This window comes from Arachis duranensis, chromosome 8 (genome assembly GCF_000817695.3).
Source record: "Arachis duranensis cultivar V14167 chromosome 8, aradu.V14167.gnm2.J7QH, whole genome shotgun sequence".
NCBI classification, from domain to species: domain Eukaryota; kingdom Viridiplantae; phylum Streptophyta; class Magnoliopsida; order Fabales; family Fabaceae; genus Arachis; species Arachis duranensis.
In genome coordinates this window covers 47,019,951-47,039,432 of record NC_029779.3, presented here as the reverse complement: position 1 = coordinate 47,039,432, position 19,482 = coordinate 47,019,951, and the positions used below count along the sequence as shown (strand labels likewise).

Here is a 19,482-nt window from a genome sequence, read left to right as displayed (position 1 = left end):
GTCCTTGGAATGTTCCTCCTTTTGTGATGTTTAATGTCTTCTCAACTTAGTTGCTTTGTTTGTTAAGTTCTTAGGAGTCTTTGTTTGTTAAGTTCTTAGGTAAATTATCTGCAGCAAACATGCAGCTGGTAATGTTGTCCCAGATTTTATGAATTACAAATTATGTTATTTATTAGCCCATTCGCCAGAAAACTCTTTTCCTTTATCATAAAACTCTTCATTGTTTGGGTATTCAAGCAACATTATTTATTCTCATTAAAATCTTTAATGGGGCCATAGCTCATTGTTTGACCAACTGTTGTGCCAAAAACTAAAAGATTAACCGTGACCAACAATTTGATTTTATAATTCAATATTTTTGTGGCAATATCATTTTAAATTTTTAAATTGGTCAACACAAATTTGGCTTCATGTTGTGTGAATGATCATTAAAATATAATATTCAAAACATGATTCTGTATACATCATTAGAATAGCACAATTGTGATATATTAAGTTAGACTCATTTTATTTCTACTAGATAGTCATGAATAGATTTTTTGTGCATATGGAGCATGAGTAGATATTAAGTTTATTCTCAACTACTGTTACTTACTGTATGAACAAGATGCATATATTTACAAGTTAAGGTTGTGCATAAGAAGTCACGTTGGGTTTAATACATGAAATTAGGAAAATTACTTTTGTATTTGGTTCATATTACCTTAATTTCCAAATTGGACCAGTATAATGTGTATTATTCTCATGCCATGGTTTACTTCCCTCTAGACCTTGCCCTTATTTCTGCATTGTGTTCCTGGACCTTTGTCCCTGGAATTTTCATAAGACTATTCTTTTACTTTTACAATCAATAAAATACTTTCTTCAGGGACTAAGGTGTAACGATATACATTAATTGGTGATAAGAAACCAATGCCTAGAGCGCTTTGTGCCAACCTTTTAAGCGCTGTAAGTTATCTTATTTATTATCCCATTCGCCACAAAACTCTTTCTCCTTATCACACATTCACATTATTTTTTCAATCCTCCATTGAAAAGTATACTAATTAAACCATTGTAAATCTGTCATTGCAACAAACGTGTGACCAATTGATTATATGTATGCAAACTCAATTTTAGATATCAAAACTCTACTATAAGGATAGCTATCAATAGTGATAATCACCTATCTCATTCTTTACTCAGTTTATATTTACGTACATACAATGAATGAGATATTGTTCACAAAAGAAATCCAAATTGTTCTGTCTTCACTAATTGTTTGCATATTCCAGCTATTCATTTACATTTAGAAAAATCTTTAATGGGAGCATAGCAGCATAGCTCATACTTTGAGCAACTGTTGTGCCAATGAAGGAAAAAGAAATTCTATTTTCAACTATACAAGTATAAAACTGCACTTTTCTTTTAGGAATAACAAGTTACAGAACACAGCATCCTCATTAAAATAATTAGTGGCATGTATCATAATTTAGGTTTCCATGTGTAACCGAAATTTCCAAGATTTTACAATACATTTCATCAATGAGGTTTAAATTTTAATTTCAATTTAATACCTTGCAAAGCTAGTCGAGTTGCATTTTGCCGCATGCTAGCTCAATCAATCACTAAAGCAACTCAATCAAAATGCACTTGGAATGGGAAGAAGAAGTAACGCCACTGCCATATTGGATCCCATTCTGTTTGCTTCCTTTATGCCAATGTAATGGCAGAGATAATGATGTGAATATCCTGCAATCAGATTTGGAAAAATCATGATCATTATCTATTGTCATTTCTAGCAAGTCTTTTCGACAATTAAATTTGGCTGCCTGCCGTCGCATTACAACTTGGGGGCTTGCTTTGTTTTATTAAATGAAGCAAATGGCAAGGGCAAATTACTTTAAAATCCAGACTTAACTCATTCCAAAATGGGAGATTTTATTAGATAAACAAATGTAGCATGGGGTTAGAATGGAGAATACACGCAGCTGAGTAAACTTGATTTATTAGTCAAGTCAGCATTAATAGTGAATCTTCTGCAGGATTATGTTCTCCTGCTTTGTTGCTTAATTTATTACTTGCTTTAATTTTACTGTGACATGCTTTGCATATGCTGACATATGAGCTTCTTCCTATTGTATCTACTTGACCTTTAATTACTCTCCAGGGATTTTCTCATTGCGAGCCTCGAGGTCAGCTTCAGCAGCACATACTTTTGTATCCATCGAAGTTGTTCCCCTTTAAACTGTGAGATCTTCTGAATTTGTCAACCTTGAACATTACCCATAAAGGACTAAGCAATATAGTTCTCCTTCAAGTACTATTTATTAAGGATGCCTAAATATAAATAAAAAATAGTAAAGTAATTTTGGCATTAATTATATACTCCTATGAACTCCTCTATAAATGATGAGGAATACTCGGAGCATATAAACACAAGTCATACACTGAGAAAACACATTTTCCTAACCTGCATATCTTTCCCCTCCCTGATCTCTTACTTCTGCAATCCTCGCATCTTAGACACAATGAGTGATGTTCCTCCTATTTCCATTCCCCTGCCCGAGCTCCCGGACGAGCTTATGCTTGACATTTTCCACCGTGCTGATGCTTCAACCATTTTGAATGCTCGCAGCACCTGTCGCTCTTGGAGAGTCAAACTAAGCAGCTATGACTTCCAGACAACACTTGCTCAAAGGTGGAAACATCATGGCTGCTCACTCCTGATGCATTTTTGCTATCCATCCTCTCTGATGAACTCTGTAGATTGGGTTATGAGGATGGATGCTTCGAGTGGTTACACTATGCCATTTCACTTTCCTTTTTTGCTGACATATGAAGGATGGTTCCACATTATTGGCGTTGAAAATGGGATCCTCTGCATAAGATACAGTTCAATGGGCAAGAAGTCTTACTTGCTATCTTGGAATCCTGTTAGCCGAAAATCAAAAATTATCCAGGATCCTGTTTATATTTTTCAGCCTGACTTGGTGTATTTATATGCTTTGGTGTACTTTCCATCCACTCTGGATTATGCCATCCTTTATATTTTCAAACAAACATCAGAAAGTCCTTCAAGCTCACTTTCAATTTATACAAGTTTCAGAAGAAACTGGAATGTGATCATAACATGTCCACCATATGTTGTAACCTTAGATGCTACGTATGTTACACTTGGTGGATCAATTTATTGGTTAACATGCTCAGTTGACGATGATGAAAGAAGATCCCCATATATTGTATGCTTCTCCTTATTATCTAACACTTTTCAGCAAATTTTCATTCCTCGGCAGGCTTTGGCTCATTGCTACATGCTCATGCTCCTGAACCAAAAGGTTTGCCTTGCCTCATCTACTCATGACGAGGAAGTATTCAGCACCTCTATTTGGCATGTTGCTGTTACTGAGGAGGAGCCAGCATGGACAAGGTTGTTCATGTACAATGGCGTTGCCCCTCTCTTTACTCCTGCCATCTTTGTTGATGAAGATATAATAGAAATAAAGGAGAGGCATTTTGAAGAAGATGGCGTCGATGATTCACACGTTTCACACTTTCACATATGTCGATACACTCCCATGGAAAAGACTAGGAGGACTCTTCATTGGGTAGAGTATGAAGATAACGTAAGGATTAGGTCACTGCATGTGTATCATGAGACGTTATACCCGGTTTGAAGTCGAGATCTGAGAGTGAATTAAGTTTGATGAAGGTTATAAGGAGCCACATAGTATGATTAGTCTGGATTACCTCTGGTATTTGTAATCAACTTAGTTTTAAGGTTAAGTATGGTGCATGTTTTGTATTCTATCTTTGGAGCGTGCTTTTAGTGATTAATTCCAGTTTCTATGTCGTTATCTTTGGTGGAAAAAAAATTTATGTTAAATATGATTATGCTGTATTTAGGTAATGCATCTTTGGTAGGTCACATCTACTAGAATATTATGTACTTTTCTGCTTTGGATGTTATAACTTATATAATATTATTATTAAAAAAATTTTAATTTATGTCGAGCGAATTTTTTAAAAAAAATTATTATGAATTATCACATCTTTTTAAAAAATAAAAAATATAAAGATAAAATTTTTATCAATTTTTTGTGTATATTTTTTAAATAGTTTTTTTTTAAATATTTTTATAAAATTTTGAATCAAATACGTAAGCGGTTTATCAAATACAAAAGTTTGCGATTTATGAAAAACTATTTTTTTAGATATTTTTGTTCCATTTTAAAATTATTTAAAGATAATTTTTTTAATCACAAAATTCGAATATATTTTTGTTAATAATAAAGTTATTTGAGTGCGTTTTTTTAATAATTTTTTAATAAATATATTAAATTTTGTTTTATTTCTATTTGTTAGGATATTTAGTGGAATTCTTTTAATATTATTGATTTAACTTGATTTAATTATGCCAAATAGACAAATATTGGGTTACTATATTTAGAGTAAAAAAGGTATAGTGTCACGTATAATTAAGAAAGGTAATGAAGTTGGTATTATTAGATACTGAGAATGAGAGGTAATAATGACTAAGACTCACATGATAATCAAGTTGGTATTATTAGACAGTATTTGGAAGAAAGACTGATATTGAAATTGAAAGATAGAGATAGAAAGATAAAGATTTGTTTGGATGAATTTTTAAGAAAGTATTTTTTTTTAGTTATATTTTTTTAAAAGATCTTATGAAAAAAGTAAAAGTAATTTTATGTTTGGGTATCTTATGTAAAAAAATATTTTTATTTATCGATTATATTTGGGTATAACAATATAAAAATACTTTTTTGTTTATCTATTATATGAAAAACATCTTTTTTTAAAGGAAAAAAGATCTTTTAAAAAAGATGTAAATTATAACTTCTCAAAAAAGATATTTTTTTGATTTTTTTAATGCCTTTACTTTTACTATTAGAAATTTGCCAAACACATTAAAAAATAAAAAATATCTTTTTTCATTAAAAAAAGATTTTTTTTTGGACATGAAAAAAAAAGATCTTATTTTATCAAAATAATGACATAAAGACAGATAACTTTACACATTACACTACTTCTCATTCTCCACATTTTTGTTAGAGCATATAAATTTTTACAAACAACATACATTTTTTATCATAATATAAAAATTTTTACACATAACATACATTTTTTCTATAAATATATTGTTAGTTAGATGAGTTAATTATAGTTCTTTAAAAATTTATGTTGTGTACTAAATTATATTATATGTATTTTATTAGTTTGGTGTTATCTTTCAAAAATTTATGTATTACATACCAAAAATTTTTATGTTGTCTACCAAATTTTTTGTTGTGCGTACCAAATTTTTTGTATTATATTTTATTAGTTGCATGTTAATATTTTAAATAAGTAGTCTTTTAAAAATTTGTATTATGTATAAAAAAATAACAAAAAAAGAAAAAATAACACAATAACGACGATGTTATTAAAAAAATATACAGAAAAAAAGATAACGTCGTTAAAGAACGAACAAATAAACTTTTGAGTAGACTTAATTTAAAAATTACTCTTATCACCATAATTTTATAGGGACAATTAATTATATATTACTGCATCATAAAAAATACTGTTTATTTAATCAAAATTAAATTCTTATTCAAAATTTTCAACAAGAAATTTCCTTCTAGTACCTTTTCATTCAAAAAAACAAAAAAGTAAAAAAAAAAGAATGAGAAAGGAATGAAAAGAAAAAGACAAAAGAGAAAAGGTGGAAAAAGAGAGAGCGAAAGAGAACGAGACAACAAAGCCAACAAGGATAACGAACCTGCACTCCCACTCATTTTCACTCACTCCATTCTTCTTCTTCTTCTTCCTCTTCTTCTTCTTCTTCTAATAATAATCCCCATGGCTATGGATTCCAATTCCATTCCTCTCTCTTCTTCTCCACCATTTTTCTAACCTTATTCTCTTTCTCTCTCTCTTTCTGTCCCTAATTTTATACAAAATCAGAACAGATTAAGAAACAAGTTTCTATTCAGTGAAAAGCGACCAGCTTTGGGTACCCTTTTGATCGAATTGATGGACAGAATGACCCTCTGATTCTATTTCGATTCCGTTTCTGTCTCTGTTGAGGATCCAATTGAGGGTTTCGTTGGTTAACTGTGATCACTATGGACAAATACGAGGCTGTGAAGGATTTGGGAGCTGGCAATTTCGGTGTTGCCAGGCTCATGAGGAACAAGGTCACAAAGGAGCTCGTCGCAATGAAATACATCGAGCGTGGCCGCAAGGTTCTCACTCNNNTTATTCAATCAGTTCTTCTAAATTGTTAGATCTTTTGATCCATGATGGTTTAGTTTTGTAATTCAATCCAATTATCTAACTAACTGTTGTTGTTGTTGTTGTTGTTGTTGTTGTTGTTGATTTGAATACAATTTATCATAGTGAAAGGATTATTGTTTTTATTTGAAATTAATTATTAATTTTGAATTCAGATTGATGAGAACGTGGCTAGAGAGATTATCAACCACAGGTCCCTTAGGCACCCCAATATAATTCGTTTCAAGGAGGTAAAGAATTTCACTTGTTTCAACTCTGATGGATAACTTCTATTTTGTTGAGTAATTAATAGTAATACACTATGCATAACAAATATTGATATCTTTGTTTCAATGGTGTTTTGATTTTGCAGGTTGTGTTGACTCCGACGCATCTAGCTATAGTAATGGAGTATGCTGCCGGAGGAGAACTCTTCGAGAGGATATGCAGTGCTGGCAGGTTCAGTGAAGACGAGGTTACCCTGTGTCTTATGATTTTCTGTTTTATTTTGCTGCCTTATTCTTGTTGTCATGTCTAACTTTTCTCCCGATGATTGTTTCAGGCTAGATATTTCTTTCAGCAGCTGATCTCTGGTGTCCATTTCTGCCATAATATGGTACTTTGAAAATCGCGGGCTTGCGGCATTTCCCTTATTTAGAAATTAGCAAATTGGGAAGTGAGAGCTAAAGATTTCAATTTTCTTTTTCACTTTGCAGCAAATATGCCACAGAGATTTGAAGCTAGAAAATACCCTTTTAGATGGAAGTCCAGCACCTCGCTTAAAAATTTGTGACTTCGGTTATTCCAAGGTATTGGAACTATATCATCAAGCTTAAAGATTCTGGATAATACTAAGTATTTTACTATTATTGTTATTATTATAGTTTTTGAGTGTTCATTCTTCATTGTATAGTCATCTTTGCTGCATTCGCGACCCAAATCAACTGTTGGAACACCAGCTTATATAGCACCGGAGGTTCTTTCTAGGCGAGAGTATGATGGCAAGGTAAATATATTTGCTCCACGTTGAATTGGTTCTCTAGGGTTCCTCTCATTGGATTGAATCTTCACCTTTCCATCTTTAAACTTTTATATTTTGTATGGAGGGGCTGAGAGGGTGGAATTTGTTCTGTAACTTATTCACTCATCCCTAGTATTATTTCTTTTCTCTTGTGACCATCCCTAGTTTAAAATTCCATGGATATGATTGTGATTCCTACAATGTTTTCTCTTCTAAACGTTGTTTTAGTTGGCTGATGTGTGGTCATGTGGAGTGACTCTTTATGTCATGTTGGTTGGAGCATATCCATTCGAGGACCAGGATGATCCGAGGAATTTCAGAAAAACAATTCAGGTTTGTTTCCTGCCCTGCGATAACGACTTTAAGGTGTTTCTTTTGATATTTTTCACATTATTCTTATCGCTATCTTCTACTCTATTTTGCAGCGTATAATGAGTGTTCAATACAAAATCCCTGATTATGTTCACATATCTCAGGATTGTAGACAACTTCTCGCTCGTATATTTGTTGCAAATCCATTGAGGGTATGCAGTAACTTTTACCAACTAAACTTTTTTCGCTGCTATTGCAATTTAGATTGTCACCTTGTGGATTAAGACTTTGTTGTTGTTGATTAATTTTGTACACTCAAAATGAAGAAACATATAATAGCTAGAATGTGAATTTTATCAAACAAGAAAACAAGATACTCTTGAAAACTTAACAAACTACATTTTGGAATTAAGGCTTGTTTATCTTTAGCTAACTGCCAGATAATATTGTTTTCCAGAGAATCACACTAAAGGAAATTAAGAACCACCCATGGTTTTTAAAAAATCTTCCAAGAGAGCTAACTGAACCGGCTCAAGCTATCTATTACCAGAGAGACAATCCAAACTTTCATGTTCAGAGTGTGGAGGAGATAATGAAAATTGTGGGAGAGGCGAGAAACCTGCCTCCAGTATCTAGGCCTGTCAAAGGTTTTGGCTGGGAAGGCGAAGACAACGAAGGAGCAGAAGAAGTAGAAGAAGAAGTAGAGGAAGAAGTGGAGGAGGAAGAGGAAGAAGATGAGTATGATAAGAGGGTCAAAGAGGTTCATGCAAGTGGAGAATTCCAAATTAGTTAAGCAGTCAAATTCTTGTGTACTGGTTAAAACTAGAAAAAAGAAAAGGAAAAAAATTTCTGGAAAAAAACAGCTATTTATTTATGTGTATTATAGTTATAAATAGAACTGCTTTAAACCAATGAGGCATTCTAATGTATGGTCTGTTGATGTAATTTTGTACTTGTATCACAATGGATGCCATGTATAAGAACAACATTAGATTACATTCTAAATTGCCATGTATAAGAATAGTAGTTAACAGACTGGAAATGATGCTCTTATATATAAGGAGGATCTTTTGTTCTCCAATCTTTTTGTTGTGATGCCTCTTTTGGTGTGGACAAAGAAATTATAGTGGTTGCTTGATTACCTCCTATGTTACCTTTCCTTGTTAACTTACTAATATTTATGGTCAAAATGCTTATAGTTCAAAGTAGAGTGATGCATCTAATGAGATGAGCGTTCAAGTAAAGTTAATATTGTTGCTTGGTGATTTTTGTAAATATGAGTCCAAATCTTGTAAATTGTGCACCCCCCAGTGGAGCTACCAATAGTCTTATGCTTCATTAATACTTCGTTCATCTGTTTCTTTGATCATGTTCCTTGCTTAGCTAGTTCAAAACCTAACCATGATTTTCAGCAAGATTTGCTTGCTCATTGTTCTCATCATATTCACCATCAACCGCACCATACGAACCACCACGGCATCCCGGCCAATGTCAACAATGACTCCAAAGGTGCTTTACTCCGTTTATCCATATTTTAGCTAAGTTGCCTTTCATGTTTACCCTTCAAATGAACTAGACAATGTATGATTCACCTTGAAACTTCTCTATGTATAATTATGATCAAGCCAATGTAACATCAATTTATGGCTAAAGAAGTATCACTATTCCTCATGGGTTATTATTAATATCAATGAACTATTGTGCTTCTTTCTTGCTTATATATATAAAATGAGAATATGAAGAAGAAATATTCATAATTTCTAAAAATCCTAATCCTAATCCTAAGAGAGAGAAAATATCCTCTCTCTCTCTCTCTCTCTCTCTCTCTCTCTCTCTTTTCTTTTCTTACTTATTTTTTTATTTTTCATTTTTATTTTAAGAGGTTAATCACTAAGATCATAGCTTCCACTGAGAGAGCTGCTACCATTTCTACTGTGTAAAGAGAGGCCTCTCATGTGGCCAGACAAATTAGAACCATCCTTATTTTCCTGAAAGAATCTTTCCCTCTCAATGTGCTTTGCCGGCGGTGGCGGAATTGTCACATGAGGAACCTCCCCATTTGGTTTTGCACGTGGAGGCGGCAGCATTGAAGCAGGTGGCGAACGGGTATTAGCCTCCCGAGATGGCTCCAAAGAGAGTGGCCGTATTAGCGGACGGTGGAGTCTCTCCCCAAGCAAACCCAAGCTTGGGATCTCGGTTTTTTGTTTTTCGTCTTCAGGCCTCGCGCAAGCCTTTCCTTTGCGTAATCTACAAGGCATTATAGTATTATGGAAGTTAACCCAAAAAAAAAAATATCAAGATTGAAAAGTATTCAGTTTGAGTTCAAAGTAATGGCAAGAAACCTTCGGACTAACTGTTCGGGCTCCTCTTCCTCCTCCGCTTCTTCGTCTTCATGATCAAATCGAGGAGGAGCAGTTGTTGTAACTCTGCCAGCTAGGAGGTCATCATGTCTTGCTAGAACTTTATGAAGCTGCTCATTCAATTCGATCGCCCGAGAAACTATCCTCTCGTCTCTACGAAATGCCAATGCAGATACCAGTTGAATGTCAAAATTGACTGTAAACTAAAAGGAGCATGAAAATGTATAGGCTAAAAGTGGAGAGACTCGAAGGAGCCTTACCGAGAAGCCATGACAAGATGCATTACCCTTTGCTTCTGAAACGAACATTGTTCGACAAGGTCAAGAGTGAATTCATCCCTTGCTGCCTACAAAAGAAATAACATTTTTGTTTTTCAGCAGCAGTTAAAAGTTCAAATCTTTACGGTTCAGAGTTCTATAAGTATGCGTCGAGGGCTCACCTGAGGGTTTTGAGCATCAACTGCATCAAGGACTTCTTTTAGAACTTGTAATGCATTACTTGCCTTTTGAATGATGCTGCAAAAGATTTGAAGATAAGAACAAATATGTTAAGAATGAAATTACCAATGAAATGATATCAATGGAATTTTAAACTGACTGTTATCATTCATTTCATTTGATGAAAAACTACTATCTTACTTTCAATTTAGACCGAAAAGAAAAACGAATAAATACATTTCAGCTAGAGAAGAGTTTTTGGAGATCATGTCAACAATATCAATCACAAGTACAATAAAACTGGGGGCGAAAAAAAAAAAAAGTCACCTAGATTCAGGGACAGTCTCAGCATCCTTCGGAGGAACACTTTCAGGTCTAGTTGGGGCCTGCTCCCTGTTCGGTACATTATTAGTCCCATTCGGTTGTGAATTAGCATGATTTGATTGGACCACTTCAGCCCTTTGAGGAAATTGTACTCCGGCACTCTGAAAAAAGTATAAACCAAATTCCACAGTGAAACAAAAACCTCCCAATGCCGATTTTACCATATTCAAGACTTGTATCTGAGACCATTAGTTAAGGGGTATGAGTATCTGTCATTTCAACCAACTAGTACACACAACCATTATTCATATTACTTTGTAAGAAGTACTCATTCAATCATCTTTAAGTGCTAATCATGTAACTGCAACTACCATATGATCCGACCATAACGGAGCATATGCAGATAGCACTGAGAAAAGATTCAGTTGCTGATTAAATTTAATAATATGCAATATATATTTGAAATCATATAATTGAAATTGTATCACTTTTTACTCTGCCGTGAATGAATCCCGACCACAAACTATGAATCAAATGAATCAAGATTATAGCACTAGAGTATCTAAGGGGGTCTGGGTCGTATATCTCTCTACTCACCACCAACTCATAATATGCATTGTAATACTGCGGAAACTTTCCGGAAGCACCACCAAGGGATGTCTGTGTAGCATCGAGTAGGAGAAATATCCGCTCCCTCACAGGAAAATCTGACTGCACCACCATAGAAAAAAGATGAAATAAGAAAAGGATATCGAAAAGAAGAATAACATAGCTAGAGAACAAAACCCAATGGAGAAAACTTACCTTTTTCTTCACAATTTTCACAAGAATAGGGAGTATTCCGGTATCAATAACCTGCTCATGGATATGCTCTCCAACATTGTTCATCAACATCTCCAGCAGCTAGAAAATCATTAGATGGAAGATCAGTTAGCAGGAAACCATAGAACACAAAGCAAGTAGTGTAAATACACAGCAAAGTAAAGAAAAATTATCTCTATACTCGGGTATAGGTGACAAGTAATTCCATTAAAAGATTATAAACAAGCAAATTCATAAGTCATTATACTCACCATGACAGCAAAAAGTTGAGTATTGTGGTGTTTGCTACCCAAACGCTTTTTGATAGATTTGACAACATCTCTAGCATGCCTGCATATTCAAAAAAACTGATGGGTAATTACAATAACACAATTCGGATTATTGTGAATTCGTGATCCATTTATCATAAAAAGATGAATAAAGCTCAGCCCCATGGGACAACGAAGGGTTAAGAATAATGATGAGCATAATTTAAATTGCAAGTATGTGAAAAAATTGAACATATTTCGTAGTTGCAACCAAAAAGAGCTATGATTGATGAATAATAATAACATAAGTATATGATAAAACTATGTGATTCAGTATCATGTTATGCAATTAGTATCAACCAAACATTAATTTCTGAATGTCTTAGCCTTTTAGGGTCCTGATCAATCTTGAAGAAACATCATTGCATAAGGATATTGAATCTTTGTGCATACCTTGGATCCTGAGCAACTAATTCGCATATTTCAATATTTTTTGTCCAATCAGTTTCAGTCAGCTTGTCGCTTGTTGCAGCGTGGACTAGCTCGGCTGCAGTCAATGCCATCCTTTTCTATATAATAATCTGAAAATGAAATAGCATGTAAAAAAAATAAAATTAAAAGAGAATTCAGGAATGGAACCGAACACAGAATAATATCAACAGAACTTGAACTCGGTTATTTATCGAAAATGCAGCCCAATGCATGAGGTCCTGCTTAGTAGCCTTACTCCATGTCACAAAGCAGAATCTTACCGTTACGCACTTACGCTAAGATTCAAGATCTAAACTAGTGATTTATCAACATGTGCCAAAAGGAATAGTCTTCTGAAAGTTTTTCCGAAAAAGGGCAGAAGGTTAGACATTAGTATGTATATGAAGACAAACGCAATAAAGATGATACTTTTAAATGGCAAACACAGAAAGCATTAGATCCGAGTTTTAAATCAAATTACACTGTTAGTCTTCATATATTGGTAGGGCAGTGGAATGCAATGAATGAAACCGAATATAAAGAATTACCATGAGCATCACAACACTTGCATCAAAATCAATTCTAACTAAATCAATCTTACAGAAACAGCACCAAACACATAATTTGAATCGTAGTTAGAAAAAAATCACCTTAAACTAAACTGGCCTCAGTTCCAAGTTAAAAATGCTGTCATGTTAGTGATGTTATAGTAGCAATCAAAGTCAGAGCAGCATATCATGAACTACCCTGCAATAGGAAATATATATATAAAGAAATCACCCAATAATTCAGCACTACAATCAATCTCAGCATCAACACAAAGAAATTGAATTGAAAGGGGGAAAAATCAAATACGTACATATCAAAAGGGGGCATAAGTAGGTATAACATACAAAAGAAAAGGGACCAAAGCCATATAACACCCAGAAGAGACTCTGAACTACGAAGTTAAAATCATTTCACATTACTTCATACTTTTCTTTCCACAAAAGCAATAACAAAATTAATGGGTATCGTAATCAATTAACCAACTAATCATAATTAAGCTCATAAAAACCATGAACTGCCTTAACATCCAAAACTGAAATCATGATTCTAATTTGCTCTCAGATCTAACTTAATCAAACACCCACCAAACAAAACCTTACAACAAACACAACCCAGATTAAAAAACTAAAAAAAAAAAGAAGAGCAAAACCCATTAAAAAATTCATTCTTTTCCTTTCATTTTTCATAAACTTGATTTGATAAGAGTGAGAATCATACGTACCAGTGAACACAGACACAACTACAGAGATGAGGAGAAAGAAAGCGTAGAAGCACTGATATGTTCTAAAGAGCTGCAGCATTTGATTTAATTAATGGTCATGGAAGAAGAAAAAGAAGGAGCAGATCAAATTGAATGTAAAGTTTTATTCTTTTTCTTATTTTCTAAACTTTAAACCTTTTGGGGCATATGAATTTTGATGAGAAAAATGATGATGATGATGATAATGACGAGATTCTCAAGTGGGTGAACTGTGTATATGGTTAAATTTGTGGACGAATTTATTTGGTATGTAGTATAGTAATTATGGAAAAAGTATATAGAAATAAAAAATGAAATTTATTAAATAATATAGAAATTGAAAGCGGTTAGAAAAGAAAAGAATCTAAGGTTGGGTTGGGTTGAATGTTTGAAGAAAACGGCACCGCCATCTGTCATTTGCTTCTTTTTCGCTGGAAAATGGTTAGTGGAAACATGGTGTCACACTTCAAGTACATGTTATTGGAAAATTTTGGAGTATAACAACAATATTGATGTTCACTGATTTTATCCCTTATTTTTTTTTTCTCGTGGTATTTTCTACGCTTTTTATTTTTAGAGTAATCACCCACACTAGTTTTCGAGGATTTTAGAATCGGACATTTTAGTCTTCAAAAAAATTAATATATAGATTAATCTTTAAAATTTTACTGATAAATAAGTCTCGAATTCATTTTTTAGCAGTATCATTACCCAAATCAGTCCCCAAAAATTTTAAAAACGGACATTTTAGTCCCCAACAAAAACTAATATACAAATCAATCTCCAACATTTCTCTTTGTTAGACATAATAGTCCCCCGTTTAAAAATAAAATAAAATAATTATTATTATTAATTGTATAATAATATTATACTACATTATTCATTAAATTCTTATATATATATATATATATAGTCACTCAATAATAATAATAATAATAAAATTATTAGAGATTATTTTATAAAAAATTTAAGATTAAAACTATTTGATATTTTTGTATTTAATATAATTAAAAGATGTCTTATGTAAAAAAATATATATTTGTATTAAAAAATATGTACTAAAAGAAAATATTTTAATTTAAATTTATATTAAACATTATTCACTTTACTTGTTTCGAACGAAAAGAGTGTATTAATATGCTAGTGTCATCATCTACATGTACAAAACTAAGTTAATAATAATAAAGGTCGACAGATAGTAAAAATAAAATGAACGAGAAGCTGTTATGTCTGACAAAAAAAATATTGAAGATTGATCTGTGTATTAATTTTTTTTAGAGACTAAAATATCTGCTTTTAAAATTTTTAGAGACTGATCTAGATAATTATTCTATCAAAAAATGAATTGAGAACTAATTTATCTATCGAAATAAAATCTTAAAAATTATAATTTATGTATTAATTTTTTTAGAAACTAAAATATCTGTTTTTAATGTTGTGTTGGATATGAATTATTGTGTGAAGTGATTATAATTGTGAATTGGTGTGTTATGGAGTAAATGAGGGGTGTTGAGGAATGATTGAACTTGGTTGATGCAAATTTGGTAAGTTTTAAAGGGGTTTGAGATTTAAATGTTTTGAAAGTTGAGGTTTGGCATTTTAATAAAATCTTTGATTTTTGGCCAACTTTGGTGGGGTATAACTTGGTCTCCGGACCTTTAATTTTATCAAACTTGTCTGGAATGAAAATTTGGTTCGAAAGGTTTACACCGTTTGAAGAACGGAAAAAAAATATTTTAAAATGAAAAAGTTACGCGCGTCCAAAATTTGGTATGCAAAACAGGAATTTTGGACATAGCAGCTTTTTGACATTCTGCTATGCACGCATATGCAAGGACACACGCGATGCGGTCATTGAGCACTGCCCAGAAGCCCGCGTACACGGCAGTGTGGCGGGTACGCGGAAGTGGAAAATTTTCACGGTTGCATACGCGGCCATATGACACGCGACGCGGGCAAAGCTCTCGATTTGAAGGTCTTGCATACGAGGACCAATGACACATATGCGAGAGTGTCCAAAGTATCGTTCCTGCATATGCGAGCAAGGTGCTGCATACGCGAACCCCTGTTTTTCAAAAACATGAATTTTTACTTTTTAAACTATTCCTTTAACTTTCAAAACCGTTGTAACACTTGTTTAAAACTTGATAGTTGGTCTTTGGGTAATGGAGTGTAGTATGATTATGGAAGGAAGTATTTTATTGAAAAAGAAAGAGGTAAAGTGAATAGTGATAATGGCTAAAGTGCTGTCTATGTAATGAGCCTGATGGCTATATTGATAATGAATCATGGCTAGTAATGACTATATGAATTTGAATGATTATGTGATTTGTTGCTCTACTGATATCTGATATATGAGTTTTTTTGGGTGGAAGTAGTGGCTTGCCACCACGTGCTCCATGTTGAGACTCGATACTCTGCTGATCCTATGTCGTAAGTGTGGTCGGACACTTATACCTTTCCGAATGAGCACTCCCCCGTGGATATACACATGTGTGTGTTATATGATTATGAATGAGTACGATTTGAGATTTGGGAATGCACAACAGAGGGACAGTCCAATGGTTAGCTACCAGGACTTGTCGGGTTGGCTATATAACCGACAGATGAGACTCATCAACCATAGGACAAACATACATCATATGCATCTATGTGTTTGTTTGGAGTGCTTTGTTTGGAATACCTAACTGATCATATAAACTACTTGCTACCTGTTTATCTGCTGTATTTGTATTCTAATTGTAATTTCTTTATATGTAATATATGTGTTTTAAAACAAATAATTCCAATGGCGGTTGGGAGGTTTGGAGTAGTTGGAAAGAGGAGTGTTGAATTAGAAAGAAGATCCTTAGTTAGTCGCCTAAATTTTTAGTTTAGTTGTGTTTTATAAGATTGAATCAAATGTCGGAAGTTCTAGGATCGCCTCTGGTTTTCTCGGGATCTTATATGTTAGTTATGTTGGCACTGTTATCATATTGAGAACTTTCGATTCTCATTCCATACATATTTTGTGGTTTTCAAATGCAGGACATGAAGCACCTCGCAGAGGCATACTGGGAGCTTCTGAAAGCGAAGAACTTTTGTGTTTTTGAGACTATTTTGGTTTTGATGTATATTTAGATACTCTTATATCTCCATTATACATGTATACTATGTTTTATCCCTCTTAGAGGATAATTTGGAAAAACAAATTCTGTAAACGGTATTTTGTGTCTTTTTGAGATTCTCATGTGTATATGTATATATGCTTTGTGTGATAGGGTGTTACAACTGACTTCTCCAAATTAACCGTCTGACCACTAAAACTTTCATAATTTGCCAAAAGGTCTATAATGCTTTGACTAGTTTTAGTTGAGCCCCTGCAGAAAAGAATGGAGTCATCTGCGAATAAGAGGTGATTAATAGTCGGATATCGTCGATTAACCTGAATCCTTTTAATGAGTCTGTTTTGCTCTACCTTGTGTAGCAAAAAGAATAAACCTTCAGCACATAATAAAAAAAGGATAGGGAAATAAGGGATCACCTTGATGTATACTCCTATTTGGCCTGAAAAAACCAAACTATTGACCTTCCACAATAACAAAGTATGAAACAGTAGTCACCAATTCATTGATCCAGTTAATCCACTTTGAACCGAAACCACTTTTCTCCATAATATACCATAGGAAGTGTCATTCAACTCTATCATATGCTTTACTCATGTCAAGCTTTATAGCCATTTCAAACTCAAAGCCTCTCTTCTTGCATTTCAAATAGTATATACATTCATGTGCAATAAAAATGTTATCAGAAATAAGGCGCCTTTTAAAGAAGGCACTTTGATTTGTACTAATAATCTTATTCATTATTTTTTGTAATTTATGCACCATAACTTTTGAAATAATCTTATAAATATCTGAAGACAAACTAATAAGTCTTACTTGAGTCATGTTATTTGTGTTTAGATTTTTGGTATGAGACAAATATGGGTGTGATTGAAGTTCTTGAGTATATGGCCATTATGAAAGAAACTCCGAATTACTCTAAATATATCCCCACCAATAATTTTCCAAAAAAAGTAAAAAAAAAAATAAGTGGAACCATCATCCCATGGGGCACTTTGAGCATGCACACTGAATGTAGCTCTCTTAACCTCTTCTATAGACACTGGTCTTTCTAGCTTTTAGTTATATTAGTTGTAATCTTAGGCTCCAGCTCCTCTAGGAATTGGTTGGGATTAGCATGACAAGTGGGGGAGAATATATCACAAAAATACTCCTCAGCCACTTTAGCAAATCTCTTTTGGACAAGCTACTTTATTGCTACCAACTAATCTCTAAATTCTATTCTTTCTCACTCTAGACTGAAATTTTTTATGGAAAAATTTTGTATTTTTTATCCCTTTTTCTCAATCATTTACTCCTTAATTTTTTTTCCAGTACCACTCATCTTTAAGATATGTCCTTTCCAGTTCTCCTCCATGAACACTGGAAGCTCTCCTTTCGTCAAGGGCTGCTTGGAGCTCATCAATCTCTTTCTTCGAGGATTTTATTGTGAATCTGTCAATGAACCAACCTATGTCGACATTCTCTAAGTTTATGAGTCAAAGAAAACATAGCTAATCTCACAACTTTCATGTTCCAAACCTCACTCACAATCCTCCTAACCTCCACTTCTTCACACCATCGTTCCTAGAATTTAAATCTCCTGTTAGTTCTCCATATTTGCGGATTTGTATCCAAGCGTATGGGTGCATGGTCAGATCCAGATTTCAATAGCTTTAGAATCACTGCTGTCTTATAAAATGTCTTCCAGTGTAATTCAACTAAAACTCAATCCAACCTCTACTTAACTAAATCAGCCCCTTGTTTTTTATTTGACCAAATAAAAGGCCAGCCATTTATTTAAATATCTATCAGTTCGTTATTATTAATAAAATTATTAAAATATAAAATTGTTGTGGATAATTTTAATCCACTATCCTCTTTTTCAAATTAAAACGTAATGACATTAAAATTTCCTATAACTATCACTTTACTTTAAAATTGCTGGATTGTTGTTAAAATATCTGCAAACTGAGATGCTTTACTGCTGTTCAAACAACTTAAATGCATACCAGTAACTCCCACACCTCCTTTCTACTCTCATCATTCACTGAGAAAGCAATAAAAAACTCATTAGCACTAAGAACACGAACATCAGCGCAATCCTTTCCGTTAGGATTAATAATATGAAAATTGTTGTAGCCGTGCAATCTGAACTTAATTTCTACTACTGAAATTCAATTCAATTTTTATGAAAATTAAATTTTAACTTATTTTCAAACACGGGTAAATAATTAATGTTGGCGTTTAAGTTGGCTGCCCATAACAATACGCCACAACACAATGTTACAATCGTTTGTCATATAAGTAGTTATGTTGGTCTTTAAAAATGCCAACCCAAAAACATAAAAACAAAATATTCTAAACATGGCAAAAATTTAAGAGATATGAAGTTTGGAGCAGAAGATTGCAATTGGCACCAGCCACAAGCTATCAATACATTAAAATAGATTTATCATTAAAGCTTTATACATTTATGATAAACACTTTGTAAATTGTTTTTATATAAAATTAATAATTAAAAATTATTAAATAATTTAATAAATTTAATTAAATTATTATTTAATATTTTTTAACTATTACCTCCACATAAAAATAACTATATAGAAATTTCCACCTAATATTGTAGTAGAAGCTAAGGTTCAAAATTTTCAGCCCCGTTAGATCCGCGTCTGGTAAGAACAGAATCTAAATTTCAAAGCTTTAAGGGCAAACATTATTTTGAGAGCGAAACAGAGCAAATTATTATCAATTCATTATTGAAACTCAGTGTGTTTATCAGTTTGATATATCTGACACAGCTATGACGACTCCAACAATACATCTCTTCACAAAATTATTATTTTTTTGGTTTT

The 19,482-nt window shown here is 33.1% G+C and overlaps 3 protein-coding genes across 6 annotated transcripts; 2 read left to right on the top strand and 1 right to left on the bottom strand.

The window, feature by feature from the left end:
* Positions 1-2,510: 2,510 nt before the first annotated feature.
* LOC107463353 (putative F-box protein At3g25460) lies at positions 2,511-3,656 on the top strand. Its single transcript, XM_016082137.1, has one exon. It carries the CDS (start codon positions 2,511-2,513, stop codon positions 3,654-3,656), a length of 1,146 nt encoding a protein of 381 aa, XP_015937623.1.
* A 2,086-nt stretch (positions 3,657-5,742) lies between these two features.
* Positions 5,743-8,653, top strand: LOC107463417 (serine/threonine-protein kinase SRK2A). The gene is made up of 9 exons (XM_016082211.3): positions 5,743-6,233; positions 6,438-6,512; positions 6,635-6,736; positions 6,824-6,877; positions 6,978-7,070; positions 7,175-7,267; positions 7,511-7,615; positions 7,708-7,806; positions 8,052-8,653. Exons 1-9 carry the CDS (start codon positions 6,114-6,116, stop codon positions 8,385-8,387), a joined length of 1,077 nt encoding a protein of 358 aa, XP_015937697.1. The 5' UTR covers positions 5,743-6,113; the 3' UTR covers positions 8,388-8,653.
* A 739-nt stretch (positions 8,654-9,392) lies between these two features.
* LOC107463421 (TOM1-like protein 5) lies at positions 9,393-13,987 on the bottom strand. Of its 4 annotated transcripts, XM_016082216.3 has the most exons (12): positions 13,701-13,987; positions 13,527-13,596; positions 12,907-13,003; positions 12,239-12,366; positions 11,789-11,867; positions 11,520-11,618; positions 11,313-11,426; positions 10,719-10,876; positions 10,394-10,469; positions 10,215-10,300; positions 9,937-10,107; positions 9,393-9,841 (listed from the first exon to the last, which is right to left on the bottom strand). In XM_016082216.3, exons 4-12 carry the CDS (start codon positions 12,346-12,348, stop codon positions 9,478-9,480), a joined length of 1,257 nt encoding a protein of 418 aa, XP_015937702.1. In that variant the 5' UTR covers positions 12,349-12,366; positions 12,907-13,003; positions 13,527-13,596; positions 13,701-13,987; the 3' UTR covers positions 9,393-9,477. The 4 variants fall into 4 exon arrangements, with proteins under 4 accessions (XP_015937702.1, XP_052108352.1, XP_020985574.1 ...); XM_052252392.1 differs by having other exon boundaries at positions 13,527-13,987; XM_021129915.2 differs by lacking the exon at positions 12,907-13,003.
* Between the last annotated feature and the right edge of the window lie 5,495 nt (positions 13,988-19,482).

Excerpts from the sequence above, each read along its gene's own strand:
- LOC107463421 (XM_052252392.1), bottom strand. The coding sequence starts at position 12,348 with ATGGCATTGACTGCAGCCGAGCTAGTCCACGCTGCAACAAGCGACAAG. Across the intron at positions 10,470-10,718 it reads GAGACTGTCCCTGAATCTAG|CATCATTCAAAAGGCAAGTA; the intron begins GTGACTTTTTTT and ends AATCTTTTGCAG. Across the intron at positions 9,842-9,936 it reads CCCGAACAGTTAGTCCGAAG|ATTACGCAAAGGAAAGGCTT; the intron begins GTTTCTTGCCAT and ends AATGCCTTGTAG.
- LOC107463417 (XM_016082211.3), top strand. The coding sequence starts at position 6,114 with ATGGACAAATACGAGGCTGTGAAGGATTTGGGAGCTGGCAATTTCGGT. Across the intron at positions 6,513-6,634 it reads ATATAATTCGTTTCAAGGAG|GTTGTGTTGACTCCGACGCA; the intron begins GTAAAGAATTTC and ends TTGATTTTGCAG. Across the intron at positions 7,616-7,707 it reads ATTTCAGAAAAACAATTCAG|CGTATAATGAGTGTTCAATA; the intron begins GTTTGTTTCCTG and ends TCTATTTTGCAG.
- LOC107463353 (XM_016082137.1), top strand. The coding sequence starts at position 2,511 with ATGAGTGATGTTCCTCCTATTTCCATTCCCCTGCCCGAGCTCCCGGAC.